This window comes from Nerophis ophidion, linkage group LG15, assembly GCF_033978795.1.
Source record: "Nerophis ophidion isolate RoL-2023_Sa linkage group LG15, RoL_Noph_v1.0, whole genome shotgun sequence".
NCBI classification, from domain to species: domain Eukaryota; kingdom Metazoa; phylum Chordata; class Actinopteri; order Syngnathiformes; family Syngnathidae; genus Nerophis; species Nerophis ophidion.
The window spans coordinates 4,541,215-4,557,919 of record NC_084625.1 but is presented as its reverse complement, the minus strand read 5'-3'; the positions used below and the strand labels follow the sequence as shown (position 1 = coordinate 4,557,919).

The 16,705-nt window shown below is 33.9% G+C and overlaps 1 protein-coding gene across 1 annotated transcript; it reads left to right on the top strand.

Moving 5' to 3' along the window:
• The first annotated feature begins 4,155 nt into the window (after positions 1 to 4,155).
• On the top strand, positions 4,156 to 15,661 carry myd88 (MYD88 innate immune signal transduction adaptor). The gene is made up of 5 exons (XM_061921262.1): positions 4,156 to 4,589; positions 9,608 to 9,739; positions 9,838 to 10,015; positions 15,138 to 15,229; positions 15,319 to 15,661. Exons 1-5 carry the CDS (start codon positions 4,283 to 4,285, stop codon positions 15,471 to 15,473), a joined length of 864 nt encoding a protein of 287 aa, XP_061777246.1. The 5' UTR covers positions 4,156 to 4,282; the 3' UTR covers positions 15,474 to 15,661.
• Positions 15,662 to 16,705: the final 1,044 nt, after the last annotated feature.

The window sequence follows — 16,705 nt, the reverse complement described above, 5'->3', positions numbered from 1 at the left end:
AACACTGAAATTCAAGTATATATATATATATATACAGTGGGGAAAAAGTATTTAGTCAGCCACCGTTTGTGCAAGTTCTCCCACTTAAAATGATGACAGAGGTCTGTAATTTTCATCATAGGTACACTTCAACTGTGAGAGACAGAATGTGAAAAAAGAATCCAGGAATTCACATTGTAGGAATTTTAAAGAATTTATTTGTAAATTACGGTGGAAAAGAAGTATTTGGTCAAGCATTCAAAGCTCTCACTGATGGAAGGAGGTTTTGGCTCAAAATCTCACGATACATGGCCCCATTCATTCTTTCCTTAACACGGATCAATCGTCCTGTCCCCTTAGCAGAAAAACACCCCCAAAGCATGAGGTTTCCACCCCCATGCTTCACAGTAGGTATGGTGTTCTTGGGATGCTACTCAGTATTTTTCTTCCTCCAAACACGACCAGTTGAGTTTATACCAAAAAGTTCTATTTGGGTTTCATCTGACCACATGACATCCTCCCAATCCTCTGCTGTATCATCCATGTGCTCCCTGGCAAACTTCAGACGGGCCTGGACATGCACTGGCTTAAGCAGGGGACACGTCTGGCACTGCAGGATTTAAGTCCCTGTCGGCGTAGTGTGTTACTGATGGTAACCTTTGTTACTTAGGTCCCAGCTCTCTGCAGGTCATTCACCAGGTCCCACCGTGTGGTTCTGGGATTTTTGCTCACCGTTCTCATGATCCTTTTGACCCCACGGGATGAGATCTTGCGTGGAGCCCCAGATCGAGGGAGATTATCAGTGGTCTTGTATGTCTTCCATTTTCTGATAATTGTTCCCACAGTTGATTTTTTCACACCAAGCTGCTTGCCTATTGTAGATTCACTCTTCCCAGTCTGGTGCAGGTCTACAATTATTTTCCTGGTGTCCTTCGACAGCTCTTTGGTCTTGGCCATAGTGGAGTTTGGAGTCTGACTGTTTGAGGCTGTGGACAGGTGTCTTTTTTTGTACAGATAACAAGTTCAAACAAGTTCCATTAATACAGGTAACGAAGGGAGGACAGAAGAGCTTCTTAAAGAAGAAGTTACAGGTCTGTGAGAGCCAGAGATCTTCCTTGTTTGAAGTGACCAAATACTTATTTTCCAACATAATTTACAAATAAATTCTTTAAAATTCCTACAATGCGAATTCCTGGATTTTTTTTTCCACATTCTGTCTCTCACAGTTGAAGTGTACCTATGATGAAAATTAAAGACCTCTGTCATCATTTTAAGTGGGAGAACTTGCAAAATCGGTGGCTGACTAAATACTTTTTTCCCCCCCACTGTATATACTGTATATATATATATATATATATATATATACACACACACACACACAAATATGAATTTCAGTGAATTCTACCCCCCAATCTCCCGAATTCGAAGGTCTCAAGGTTGGCAAGTATGCTGTGTATGTGTGTATATATATATATATATATATATATATATATATATATACATATATACACACACACACACACATATATGTATATACCGTATTTTCTTGAATTGCCGCTGAACATATAGTATGTGCCTGCTTAGTATTAGCGCCGGGTCAAACTCGTGACGTCACGAGTGACATTTCCACTTTCGTCATTTTCAAAATGGAGGAGGCTGATTTCAATACCGGTAATTTGAAATCGCATTAAGGGAAGAAGATTAAGAGCTATTCAGTAGGATTTAAGGTCCAAGCTTACATCACACTCAAATTTTTACTGCATGCCTTTGGTAAGTGCTGGAGTGAGAAGAGGTTTTAAAAATAATTAGCGCATGCTTACTTTTACCGCATGCCTTTCGTAAGCGCAAAGAGGTTTTAAATTAATTCGCCCTCGCGACAATTCAGGGAAATACGGCATATATATATATATATATATATATGTGTGTATATATGTATATATATATATATACAGTATATATATATATATATATATATATATATATATATATATTTTAGGGCTGGGCAAATTAATGCGTTAATTACAAGTTAACTCATCAATCTATTAACGCCGACAATTATTTTATCGCACATTGGCGTATGTTGTATACATGCTTTTATTTTGTTAACGCCTTTTCTTAACAAGATGGCGTGGAGGGGCTCTTGGTAAAGATGGATCATTTGGCAAAAATACCGGACAATTCTGCAAATTTCCTGGCTGTCTTACAGCGTGGTCACTCCGGGATCACTTACGACCGCCAGACAATTCTGGATGTGGATAGATCGGGCCGTTTTGGACTGAATGAGACCGGCTAGCTAGCAGGGGAATACTTTGCCGGCTACATCCAGCGGTCTGTGAAGCAGTGGAGTATATGTGTTGTCTGTCTATTTATGAATAATGCAGACCAGGACTGTTGGCTGAGTTCTTAACGTTTACTTTCAGAGCGTGCATATCACAACATACAAGACACAACCTATACCGGGCTACCGCGCATGCTCGTCCCTCCTGTTGCATGCTGGGTAGGGTAGTTTTTTTTTTCCCTGGCTCATAACATCACAATATAGTACCATGTATATGTGTTCAGTTTATCAAAGCACCAAGCAAACAATCGGAAAATTCCCATCATATCAATTCCTAGATATGGTCATAATTATTTGAAGTGCACTACGCAGAATAAACACAACATTATTAATATTGCTACTACGGATAATTTGATCAAAAATTCCCTAAAACAGCCCACTACCTATAATATAGGTGTTTTAAACATAATAAAAAAAAATGTTTCTGCTGTTACCTCAGAAATTGCATGTTCAGATGTTATGATTGTGGCTCAGAGATTTGTATGTAGATTATATTTATTTTCCATAACAAACAGGATAACTTAAATACCCTGGCAGTGGCAATAAGCTTAAATGTTTGTATTTACATTTTTGGAGATGATTTTCATAAAATATGCTATTTAACTGCTACTGTTTAACAAGGACTGATTTAAATTGTGTTTGCACAACAAATGTTTTGGCGCTTTTGTTCATGTGGGAGAATATTCCAATAAAGGTGCACTACACACTACTTTTGAATTCATTATTGGGCTTTGCGTATACAATGCAGTTAATCGCGATTAATCAGAGAAATAGTGCGGTTAACTTCGATTAAAATTTTTAACCGTTGCCCAGCCCTAATATATATATATATATATATATATGTATATGTGTGTGTGTATAAGTATATATGTGTATTTATATGTATATACGTATGTATGTATGTATATATATATATATATATATATATGTATGTATGTATATGTATATACGTATGTGTATATATATATGTATATATGTAGCTGTATATGTGTATGTATATGTATATACGTATGTATGTATGTATATATATATATATATATGTATGTATATGTCTTGATTGGATTATCCAGAGAATAGTGCTCGATACCGTGGTAGAGCGCAATATGTAGGTGTGGGAAAAAAATCACAAGACTACTTCATCTCTACAGATCTGTTTCATGAGGGGTTCCCTCAATCTCCTGATGATTGAGGGAACCCCTCATGAAACAGATCTGTAGAGAGGAAGTAGTCTTGTGATTTTTTTCCCACACCTACATATATGTATGTATATGTATATATGTAGCTGTATATGTATTTGTATATATATGTATGTATATATGTGTATGTATATATGTATGTGTATATATATATGTATATTTATATGTATGTATATATATAGTATATATATATGTATTTATGTAGTTGTGTATGTGTGTGTGTGTATATATATATATATATATATATATATATATATATATATATATATATATATATATATATATATATATATATATATATATATATATGTACAGTATCTCTAAGGGAGAGACCCAAACTCATTTGGGCCGTGATCTTGTCCTTTCGTTCATGACCCAAAGCTCATGACCATAGGTGAGGATGGGAACGTAGATGGACCGGTATATTGAGAGCTTTGCCTTCCGGCTCAGCTCCTTCTTCACAACAACGGATCGACACAGCGTCCGCATTACTGAAGACGCCTGTCGATCTTTGTTTGACTTACTGTTTGTAATTGTTGCAATAAACATTTAAAAAATAAACGATGGTAACTGTTTTTAAAAAAACAAAAACAAACAGGAGAAGTGATGAACGTTTCTTCCCACGCGTGACGTGTTCGAGCACCATCACTTCCTGTTCCTCACATGACGGTCTCTTCTCTCGCCGCTCACCCGCTTCTTACCTTCTAGTCCCGCTTCTTACCTTCCAGTCCAGGAGCCAGTTATCCATCCAGGCAGGCAGGTAGCGGACATGGCGGCCTGCTCCTCGCCGGACTTGTCGTCGGCGCCCCTGGTGGCCCTCAACATGTCGGTCAGGAAGAGGCTGGCTCTCTACCTCAACCCCCGCAGCGTGGTGGCCGCGGACTGGACGCTGGTGGCGGAGGCCATGGGCTTCTCTTACCTGGAGATAGTCAACTACCGCCGCCTCGACAATCCCACCTTGCGGCTGCTGGAGGACTGGCAGGCCGGCCCGGGTGAAGCCTCTGTGGGGAAGCTCTTGGCCATCTTGGAGGAGGTGGACCGGAGAGACGTGGTGGAGGACCTTCGACCTTTAATGGGTACTTTCTTCTCGTCTTTGGAAACTTTCATTCTATTCTATTTCGTTTATATCAACTAATATGTCATTATTTTTTTTTAAAAGTACATATTTATCTAATATAATAACTTTTGCTTTGGTTTTAGAAATCACTTCCTGCTTCCGGGTTCGGTCCGGCTCACGTGACTTTATTTTAACTCATAATTCTACAATATATCATAATGTATTGATTAACCTTTTGCAACTATATATTTATCTAATATATACATATTTTTTCCCAATTCGTCATCACACAGATGTTTTTTTTTTTTTTTGACTGAACAATGTACATCCATCCATTTTCTACCGCTTATTCCCTTTTGGGGTCGCGGGGGGCGCTGGCGCCTATCTCAGCTACAATCGGGCGGAAGGCGGGGTACACCCTGGACAAGTCACCAACACAGATAGACAATGTACATATTCTCAACAATTTCTGCAATAATGCAATCAATTTAAGGGCATTTTCTATTTTTGATGATTCTCCACTATTTTATTTAATAACGTGTGTGAATATGAGTGTGAATGTTGTCTTGTCTATTTGTTTTGGCCCTGTGATGAGGTGGCGACTTGTCCAGGATGTACCCCGCCTTGCGCCCGATTGTAGCTGAGATAGGCACCAGCGCCCCTAAAGGGAATAAGCGGTAGAAAATGAATGAATGGATGGATGGAACTTTAAAGTATTAAGCCAATCAGAAAATGTAGATTTTACTTTCATAATGCCGTATTTTTGCTGAAAGGATTTAGTAGAGAACATCGACGATGAAGTTTGCAACTTTTGGTCGCCAATAAAAAAGCCTTGCCTGTACCGGAAGTAGCAGACAATGTGTGGGTGACATCACGGGTTGTGGAGCTCCTCACATCTGAACATTGTTTACAATCATGGCCACCAGCAGCGAGAGCGATTCGGACCGAGAAAGTGACGATTTCCCCATTAATTAGAGCGAGGATGAAAGATTCGTGGATGAGGAAAGTGAGAGTGAAGGATTAGAAGAAAAAAAAAAGACAGGGCAGTGGGAGCGATTCAGATGTTATTAGACACATTTACAAGGATAATTCTGGAAAATCCCTTATCTGCTTATTGTGTTACTAGTGTTTTAGTGAGATTATATGGTTGTACCTTTCTTCAGCACCAGTCGGCGGGTGGTGGCGATGCCCATCTCTGCCCTTCGCAAGGGACCCTCTTCCAAACACGATCTTTCGAAATGATCGCTGCATAAAACACTGTACTTTGTGTGTGTGGTCCAATCCAACCCTGTTTGCTTGACCGCTCTGTTCCATAGTAAAGCTTCACCGTCATTTTTCGGGAATGTAAACAATAGAATAGAATAGAATGGACTTTAGTGTCATTATATTTGCATATAACGCGCTACATTTACTCCGTTACATTTACTTGAGTAACTTTTGGGATAAATTGTACTTCTACGAGTAGTTTTTATGCAACATACTTTTACTTTTACTTGAGTATATTTATAAAGAAGAAACGCTACTTTTACTCCGCTCCATTTATCTACAATCAGCTCGTTACTCGCTACTTTTTTTAAATCGATCTGTTAATGCACGTTTTGTTTGTTTTGATTTTGTCAGATACGCATTCAAAGTAGGAACTACGCATGCTTGTGTTTCACCAATCACATGCAGTCACTGGCGACGTTGGACCAATCAAACAGAGCCAGGCGGTCACGTGACCGTCACATGTCGAATCCGACCTAAAAAAGTTGAAAAACTTATTGGGGTGTTAGCATTTAGTGGTCAATTGTACGGAATATGTACTGTACTGTGCAATCTACTAATAAAAGTTTCAATCAATCAATCAAAAGTGTAAAGGAAAAAAGACACTTTTTATTTCAACCGTACTTCCCGTCAAAAGCCTAAAGACTGATCGCACACTTCCTGTCTTCACAATAAAAGTGCCGCTCCATCGCGCCTGCGCTAACAAAATAAGAGTCACCCGAAAGCCAGCGCAAACAAGCTAGCAAACTACGGAGTTTGCCGCCAATGTATTTCTTGTAAAGTGTATAAAAACGAATATGGAAACTGGACAAATAAGATGCCAAAAACCAACGACTTTCATGTGGTATTAAACAGAAAGGAAGAACTTTTTTTCTCCTCTATTTGAAAACGTGGACTTTATCAGCACTATACTGTCTGATTACAATCAATGCAAGTCATCAGAATCAGGTAATACACCAACTTATATTCTTGTCTTCATGAAAGATAGGAATCTATGTGTTAAACATGCATGTATAGTCATTAAAACACCTTTAATATGTCAACAAAAACGGCAAAATAAATAACAATAAATTATATACTGTATATATATATATATATATATATATGAGGTAGATCACCTCAACTTGGTCATTTATTAAGTAATTGATTAACGTTGAAAAACTTATTGGGGTGTTACCATTTAGTGGTCAATTGTACGGAATATGTACTGTACTGTGCAATCTACTATTAAAAGTTTCAATCAATCAATAAAAGTGTAAAGGAAAAAATACACTTTTTATTTCAACCGTACTTCCCGTCAAAAGCCTAAAGACTGATCGCACAGTTCCTGTCTTCACAATAAAAGCGCCGCTCCATCGCGCCTGCGCTAACAAAATAAGAGTCACCCCGAAAGCCAGAGCATAAAGCTAGCAAACTACGGAGTTTGCCGCCAATGTATTTCTTGTAAAGTGTATAAAAACGAATATGGAAGCTGGACAAATAAGATGCCAAAAACCAACGACTTTCATGTGGTATTAGACAGAAAGGAAGAACTTTTTTTCTCCTCCATTTGAAAACGTGGACTTTATCAGCACTATACTGTCTGATTCCAATCAATGCAAGTCATCAGAATCAGGTAATACACCAACTTATATTCTTGTCTTCATGAAAGATAGGAATCTATGTGTTAAACATGCATATATATTCATTAAAACACCTTTAACATGTCAACAAAAACGGCAAAATAAATAACAATAAATTATACACTGTATATATATATGTATATATATATATGAGGTAGATGACCTCGACTTGGTCATTTATTAAGTAATTGATTAACGTTGAAATACTTATTGGGGTGTTACCATTTAGTGGTCAATTGTACGGAATATGTACTGTACTGTGCAATCTACTAATAAAAGTTTCAATCAACCAATCAATGAATGCCTACTGAGCTTATGGTGCTGTTAAGTTATTGTGGCTCAATTTGCCTTAATTGTTTTTATTTTCATGTTTTATTATTTAACATATATTATTGTTTTAGTTGCTTAAGAGATATTCCTGGCTCTGAATTTGCTCATTTCTATTTTTATGTTTTTGTGCATTACTTGTTGCCGTAATCAGGTTACTCATCAGTTACTCAGTAGTTGAGTAGTTTTTTCACAACATACTTTTTACTTTTACTCAAGTAAATATTTGGGTGACTACTCCCTACTTTTACTTAAGTAATAAATCTCTAAAGTAACAGTACTCTTACTTGAGTACAATTTCTGGCTACTCTACCCACCTCTGACGAGATTGAAGACTCCAACTTAAGATGCGGTAGTGGGAACAAATATGGGATGAAATAAAGGGAAAAAAAATAACAATTGAAATAAACAGACTACTATCCAATAAAATAATAAACAATGCTGTACAATATACAAAACTTTATAGAAATACAAAATACTGTACAATATGCAGAACTAGACAAGAGTACCAAAGTAATAAATAACAATCAGTGTCGGACGTATTGCACAGTAGGGTATTAGGGTATGATATTGTATAGTTGTGAATTATTATTATTATTATAAGTTCAACATGGTGACAGCTTTGGGAAAGAAGCCTGTTTGTTCTGTTTCTGATGCACCTGTAGCGCCTGCCTTATGGTAGCAGGTGGAACAGGTGGTAGCCAGGGTGTGTGCTGTCTTTGGTGACGGTTTTTGGTTTCTTGAGGCAACGGGAGTCGTGTAAATCCTTCAGGAAGGGCAGGGGACAGCCGAGGATTTTTTGTTCAGTATTTATGACCCTCTGAATCGCCTGTTTGTCTGCTTCGGTGCAGCTGGCGTACCACACTGTTATGCGGTACGTCGGGAGGCTCTCGACAGCCAAGCGGTAGAAAATCACCATCAAGCTGTCTCTCCAGTCTGTTCTTCCTCAGGAAGTGGAGTCTCCGCTGGGCCTTCCGGATGACCGCAGTTGTATTTTGGTTTCCAGGACAGGTCAGCAGATATGAGGGTGCCGAGGAACTTGAAGGAGTTTGAGTTTATTTCGAACATGCAAGCATACAACATGATACATCACAATTTCCAGTTTCTCTTTTCAACATGTCTGAAAAGGAGTAGGAAGAAGCAGAGATTACACTCTCCACCTCCTCGCCATTGATGTAGAGGAGTGTTTTTCCTGAAGTCAAAGATGAGTCCCTTGGTTTTTGTGAAACACCGGCTGTGTTTGTGTTGCTAAAGCCGGCCGCAACACACCGCTTCTCACCTGCAGCTTTCTTCTTTGATGTCTCTATTATCCATTGAACAAATTGCAATAGATTCAACCACACAGATGTCCAGAATACTGTGGAATTTCGCGATGAAAACAGAGAAGCTAATAGCTGGGGAACGACGTTGAAACAAAATGTCGTCGACAATGTGTGACATCACGTGCACGCGTCATCATACCGCGACGTTTTCCACAGGATACTTGGTCGCGAAATTTAAAATTGCAATATAGTAAACTAAAAGTGAATTATATTTATATAGCGCTTTTTCTCTAGTGACTCAAAGCGCTTTACATAGTGAAACCCAATATCTAAGTTACATTTAAACCAGTGTGGGTGGCACTGGGAGCAGGTGGGTAAAGTGTCTTGCCCGAGGACACAACGGCAGTGACTAGGATGGGCGGAAGCGGGAATTGAACCTGCAACCCTCAAGTTGCTGGCACGGCCGGTCTACCAACCGAGCTATGCCGCCCTATTGGCATGTGTTGCACGACGGTGTTAATTAGCGTGGATTCGCACATTTGTGGTGTTTTGTGTGTCAGAGGAAGACGTGAGGAAGTATCAGGAAAGTGTGAAGAAAAGGGCACAGCGCCCCCTGCAGGTGCCCGAGGTGGACAGCTGTGTTCCTCGCAGCCAAGACCGGTCCGGACTCACCCTGCTGGATGACCCGGAAGGTATGAAAGCTGCTGCTTGACGCTTTGGAACAATGAACACAAAAGTGACACAAAAGTGACGTCCATCCTGTTTTTGTATGGCATTGACTGGCGAGCAGGCGCTCCGGAGATGTTTGACGCCTTCATCTGCTACTGCCCGAGCGACGTGGCCTTTGTTCACGAGATGATCCGCCAGCTGGAGCAGACGGACTACAAGCTGAAACTCTGCGTGTTCGACAGAAACGTCCTGCCGGGCTCCTGCGTCTGGACCATCACCAGCGAGCTCATTGAGAACAGGTGTGTCACCGCTTCCTGATTCCACCTCCGCTTGCAGGAGGATGTAGCTCATCTTCTTGCGCCACTCGTGTGTTACAACACACAGCGGCACTCGTGTGTTGTAACACTCTGCAGCACTCGTGTTTTACTACCAGCTGCAGCACTCGTGTGTTGCAACACCCTGCAGCACTCGTGTTTTACTACCAGCTGCAGCACTCGTGTTTTACTACCAGCTGCAGCACTCGTGTGTTGCAACACCCTGCAGCACTCGTGTTTTACTACCAGCTGCAGCACTCGTGTTTTACTACCAGCTGCAGCACTCGTGTGTTGCAGCACCCTGCAGCACTCGTGTTTTACTACCAGCTGCAGCACTCGTGTTTTACTACCAGCTGCAGCACTCGTGTGTTGCAACACCCTGCAGCACTCGTGTTTTACTACCAGCTGCAGCACCCGTGTTTCACTACCAGCTGCAGCACTCGTGTTTCACTACCAGCTGCAGCACTCGTGTTTCACTACCAGCTGCAGCACTCGTGTTTTACTGCCAGCTGCAGCACTCGTGTTTCACTACCAGCTGTATGTTGGTTTTTGTTTTGTCTTTTGTTAGTTTTTATATTTTATTTTAGTTTTTTACATGTGTTCATGTTAGTTTGTGTTATTTTGTATGTTAGTTTTTCAGTGTTTAAGTTCATTGTAATATTTTTATTTTAGTTTTTATGTTTTATATGTTAGTTTTTATACGTCTCCATGTTAGTTTTTGTTATTTTATGTTAATTTTTCAGTTTTTATGTTTATTTTAGATTTTATGTTAGTTTTTATAGATGTGTGCATTTTCGTTTTCATTATGTTGTATGATGGTTTTTATTTTATGGCTGTTGTTACTTTTTGCATTTTTATTTTAGTTTGTGTTATTTTGTATGTTAGTTTTTCAGTTTTAATGTTCATTTTAATATTTTTATTTTAGTTTTTATGTTTTATATGTTAGTTTTTATACATGTGTACATGTTATTTTTTGTTATATTATGTTAGTTTTTCAGTTTTTATGTTCATTCTAATTCTGTTTGCGTTTTTACATTTTATATGTTAGTTTTTATAGATGTGTGCGTTTAAGGTCTCAATATATTGTATGTTGTTTTTTATTTTATGTCGGTTTTGTTTGTTAGTTTTTACTTTTTTTTTTTTAGTTTCTATACATGTGTACATGTTAGTTTGGGTTATTTTGTATGTTAGTTTTTATGTTTATTTGAATAATTGTATCTCAGTTTTTATATGTTAGTTTTTATACGCGTTTTTTCTGTTTATATGTTAATTTGAATATTTTTATCTGACATTTTATATTTTTGTTGTTATTTTTTATTATCTTATGTTAGTTTTTTATTTGTTTTATTATTATTTTTATATTTTTATGCATGCGTACATGTTAGTTGTTATTTCTGTCTTAATATTATGTTAGTTTTTATATTTTTTTAGTTTTTATACATGTGTACATGTTAGTTTTAATTTTTTGTTATTTTTCAGTTTTTATGTTCATTCTACTTCTGTTTTCGTTTTTACATTTTATATGATAGTTTCTATAGATGTGTGCGTTTAAGGTTTCAATATAATGTATGTTGGTTTTTATTTTATGTCTGTTTTGTTTATGTTAGTTTTTACATTTTTATTTTAGTTTCTATACATGTGTACATGTTAGTTTGGGTTATTTTGTATGTTAGTTTTTATGTTTATTTGAATAATTGTATCTCAGTTTTTATATGTTAGTTTGGGTTATTTTGTATGTTAGTTTTTATGTTTATTTGAATGATTGTATCTCAGTTTTTATATGTTAGTTTTTATACACGTTTTTTCTGTTTATATGTAAATTGAATATTTTTATCTGACTTTTTATATTTTTATGTTATTTTTTATTATCTTATGTTCGTTTTCATTCTATTTGTTTTATTGTTTTTATATTTTTATTTTTATGCATGCGTGCATGTTAGTTTTTAAACATAATTATTATTTACCGTTAGTTTTTATTTTCTGTCCTATGATTATGTTAGTTTATATATTTTTGTAGTTTTCATACATGTGTACATGTTAGGTTTTGTTATTTTATGTTAGTTTTAAGTTTTTATGTTCATTCTAATTCGGTTTTATTTTTTACATTTTATATGTTAGTTTTTCTTAGATGTGTGCGTTTAAGTTTTCATTATTTTGTATGTTGATTTTTATTTTATGTCTGTTTTATTTGTTAGTTTTTACATTTTTATTTTAGTTTTTATACATGTGCACATGTTAGTTTGGGTTATTTTTTATGTTAGTTTGTATGTTTATTTGAGTATTTGTATCTCAGTTCTTAATAGGTTGCCACATTTTAGTTTTTATACACGTTTTTTCTGTTTATATGTCAATTTGAATATTTTTATCCTACTTTTTATATTTTTATGTTATTTTTTATTATCTTATGTTAGTTTTAATTTTATTTGTTTTATTGTTAATTTTTATTTTTTATTTTTATACATGCGTACATGTTAGTTTAGGTTATTTTGTATGTTTATATTTATTTGAATAATTGTATCTCAGTTTTTATATGTTAGTTTTTATACACGGTTTTTCCTGTCTATATATTAATTTGAATATTTTTATCTGACTTTTTATATTTTTGTTATGTTATTTTCTATTATCTTATGTTATTTTTTATTTTATTTGTTTTATTATTGTTTTTATATTTTCATTTTCATGCATGCGTGCATGTTAGTTTTTATTTTCTGTCTTATTATTATGTTAGTTTTTATATTTTTTTAGTATGTTAGTTTTTACAGATGTGCGTGTTTAAGGTTTCAATATATTGTATGTTGTTTTTTATTTTATGTCTGTTTTGTTTATGTTAGTTTTTACATTTTGATTTTAGTTTCTATACATGTGTACATGTTAGTTTGGGTTATTTTGTATGTCAGTTTTTATGTTTATTTGAATAATTGTATCTCAGTTTTTATATGTTAGTTTTTATACACGGTTTTTCTGTTTATATGTTAATTTGAATATTTTTATCTGACTTTTTTTATTTTTGTTGTTATTTTTTATTATCTTGTTAGTTTTTTATTTGTTTTATTATTGTTTTTATATTTTTATGCATGCGTACATGTTAGTTGTTATTTTCTGTCTTATTATTATGTTAGTTTTTATATTTTTTTAGTATGTTAGTTTTTATAGATGTGTGCGTTTAAGTTTTCAATATAATGTATGTTGTTTTTTCTTTTATGTCTGTTTTGTTTATGCAAGTTTTTACATTTTTATTTTAGTTTCCATACATGTGTAGATGTTAGTTTGGGTTATTTTGTATGTTAGTTTTTATGTCTATTTGAATATTTGTATCTCAGATTTTATATGTTAGTTTTTATACACGGTTTTTCCGTTTATATGTTAATTTGAATATTTTTATCTGACTTTTTCTATTTTTGTTATGTTATTTTTTTATTATCTTATGTTCGTTTTTATTTTATTTGTTTTATTATTGTTTTTATATTATTATGCATGCGGGCATGTTAGTTTTTATTTTCTGTCTTATAATTATGTTAGTTTTTATATTTTTTTAGTTTCTATACATGTGTACATGTTAGTTTGGGTTATTTTGTATGTCAGTTTTTATGTTTATTTGAATAATTGTATCTCAGTTTTTATATGTTAGTTTTTATACACGGTTTTTCTGTTTATATGTTAATTTGAATATTTTTATCTGACATTTTATATTTTTGTTGTTATTTTTTATTATCTTATGTTAGTTTTTTATTTGTTTTATTATTTTTTTTATATTTTTATGCATGCGTACATGTTAGTTGTTATTTCTGTCTTATTATTATGTTAGTTTTTATATTTTTTTAGTATGTTAGTTTTTATAGATATGTGCGTTTAAGGTTTCAATATATTGTATGTTGTTTTTTATTTTATGTCTGTTTTGTTTATGTTAGTTTTTACATTTTTATTTTAGTTTCTATACATGTGTACATGTTTGTTTGGGTTATTTTGTTTGTTAGTTTTTAAATTTAATTATTATTTAATGTTAGTTTTTATTTTCTGTCTTATTATGTTAGTTTTGTGTTTTTTTGTTTTTATACATGTGTACATGTTAGGTTTTGTTATTTTATGTTAGTTTTTCAGTTTTTATGTTCATTCTAATTCTGTTTTCGTTTTTACATTTTATATGATAGTTTCTATAGATGTGTGCGTTTAAGGTTTCAATATATTGTATGTTGTTTTTTATTTCATGTCTGTTTTGTTTATGTTAGTTTTTACATTTTGATTTTAGTTTCTATACATGTGTAGATGTTAGTGTGGGTTATTTTGTATGTTAGTTTTTATGTTTATTTGAATAATTGTATCTCAGTTTTTACACGTTAGTTTTCATACACGGTTTTTCTGTTTATATGTTAATTTGAATATTTTTATCTGACTTTTTATATTTTTGTTGTTATTTTTTATTATCTTGTTAGTTTTTTATTTGTTTTTATTATTGTTTTTATATTTTTATGCATGCGTACATGTTAGTTGTTATTTTCTGTCTTATTATTATGTTAGTTTTTATATTTTTTTAGTATGTTAGTTTTTATAGATGTGTGCGTTTAAGTTTTCAATATAATGTATGTTGTTTTTTCTTTTATGTCTGTTTTGTTTATGCAAGTTTTTACATTTTTATTTTAGTTTCCATACATGTGTACATGTTAGTTTGGGTTATTTTGTATGTTAGTTTTTATGTCTATTTGAATATTTGTATCTCAGATTTTATATGTTAGTTTTTATACACGGTTTTTCCGTTTATATGTTAATTTGAATTTTTTTATCCGACTTTTTCTATTTTTGTTATGTTATTTTTTATTATTTTATGTTCGTTTTATTATTTTTTTTATATTTTTATTTTTATGCATGCGTGCATGTTAGTTTTTAAACATAATTATTATTATTTAATTTCAGTTTTTATTTTCTGTCTGTCAGTTTTTATATTTTTGTAGTTTTTATACATGTGCACATGTTAGTTTTTACACACATTTATTTCTTATTGTTTTGATATCTTCATGTTAGTTTTACCAATGAGTAATACTGTAATATTTGATATATTAGTAGAACTATTTGCCGTGTTTGAATATGTCCATGTTTGTGTGTGAGGCTGCAGGTGCAGGAAGATGGTGGCCATCATCTCCGATGAATACCTGGACAGCGACGCCTGCGACTTCCAGACCAAATTTGCTCTCAGCCTCTCTCCCGGTGAGTCGGGACGTCTTTCCTCGCTCGCCGTTCCACGCCGCTGACCTTCGTGTCCTCTTCTCTCTTCTCTCTCTCTCCCCCTGTGACAGGAGCTCGGAGTAAGCGACTCATCCCCGTGGTTTACAAGTCCATGACTCGACCATTTCCCAGAATCCTCAGCTTCCTGACCATTTGCGACTACACCAACCCTTTGACTCAGGTTTGGTTTTGGGGACGACTGGCCAAATCTCTTTCGCTGCCATAGTTTGTTTTTTTATTCTTTCACATTTAAAAAAAAACTTTATATTCACACCATGTACTTTTTTTTACGTGAATGCTGTATTTTTTAAAAATGGGTGACAATTATTGTATTATAGTTATTTTTATATAGACCGCATCTTTCCCTCGGTGGGTTTCGACACTTCCTCGAGTAAACATAAAGCAGAAGAGGAAGTGATTGTTTCATGGCTGCTTTTCTCTTCCGTCACTGTTGTGCATTTCATCTTCTTTGCTTAAAACACTATTTTAGCACACTGAATGTTTACACATTCAAATATACAAACATTTTTTTATACCAAATAATTTTAACTGAAACTTTACACTCTGACTTTTAAAATCTTGTATTTCAGCCCTCTGAATTTTTACACATTGAACAAAAAATAAATGAATTTTTTTTTTTTTTTTCTTTTTTTTTACATTAAATATTTTTGCCCAAAATTTTTACACACTGACTTTTAAAAACCCACTGAATGTTTACACATTAATTTTTTTTTTTTTACACCAAATGTTTTTAACTGGAGTTTTTACACACTGACTTTTAAAACCCTGTATTTCAGCCCTCGGAATTTTTACACATTGAATTAAAAAAAAAAAAAAATGTACAGTTACAGTTACATAAAATATTTTTACACCAAATTTTTACACACTGACTTTTAAAACACTGTTTTAGCACACTGAATGTTTACACATTAAATTAAAATTAAAAAAAATTACACCAACGTTTTTTAACTAAGTTTTACACACTGACTTTTAAAATCCTGTACTTCAGTCTGTGAATTTTCACACATTGAACAAAAAATTAATGAAAAAATTAGTGTTTTTTGTTTTTTTTACATTAAATATTTTTACCCAAAATTTTTACACACTGACTTTTAAAACCCTGTATTTCAGCCCTCTGAATTTTTACACATTGAATAAAAAAATCAATAAAAAATGTAGTTAAATTTCCATAAAATATTTTTACACCAAATTTTTACACACTGACATTTAAAACAGTATTTTAGCACACTAAATGTTTACACATGAAATTAAAATAAAAAAAATTACACCAACTAAGTTTTACACACTGACTTTTAAAATCCTGTACTTCAGCCCTCTGAATTTTCACACATTGAACAAAAAATAAATGAAAAAATTAGTGGGGGTTTTTTTTACATTAAATATTTTTACCCAAAATTTTTACACACTGACTTTTAAAACACTATTTTAGCACACTGA

Bases quoted from the DNA above. Each gene is read 5' to 3' on its own strand.
- myd88 (XM_061921262.1), top strand. From the start codon at position 4,283: ATGGCGGCCTGCTCCTCGCCGGACTTGTCGTCGGCGCCCCTGGTGGCC. The intron at 9,740-9,837 runs GTATGAAAGCTG...ACTGGCGAGCAG, and splicing joins CCTGCTGGATGACCCGGAAG to GCGCTCCGGAGATGTTTGAC. The intron at 10,016-15,137 runs GTGTGTCACCGC...GTGAGGCTGCAG, and splicing joins AGCGAGCTCATTGAGAACAG to GTGCAGGAAGATGGTGGCCA.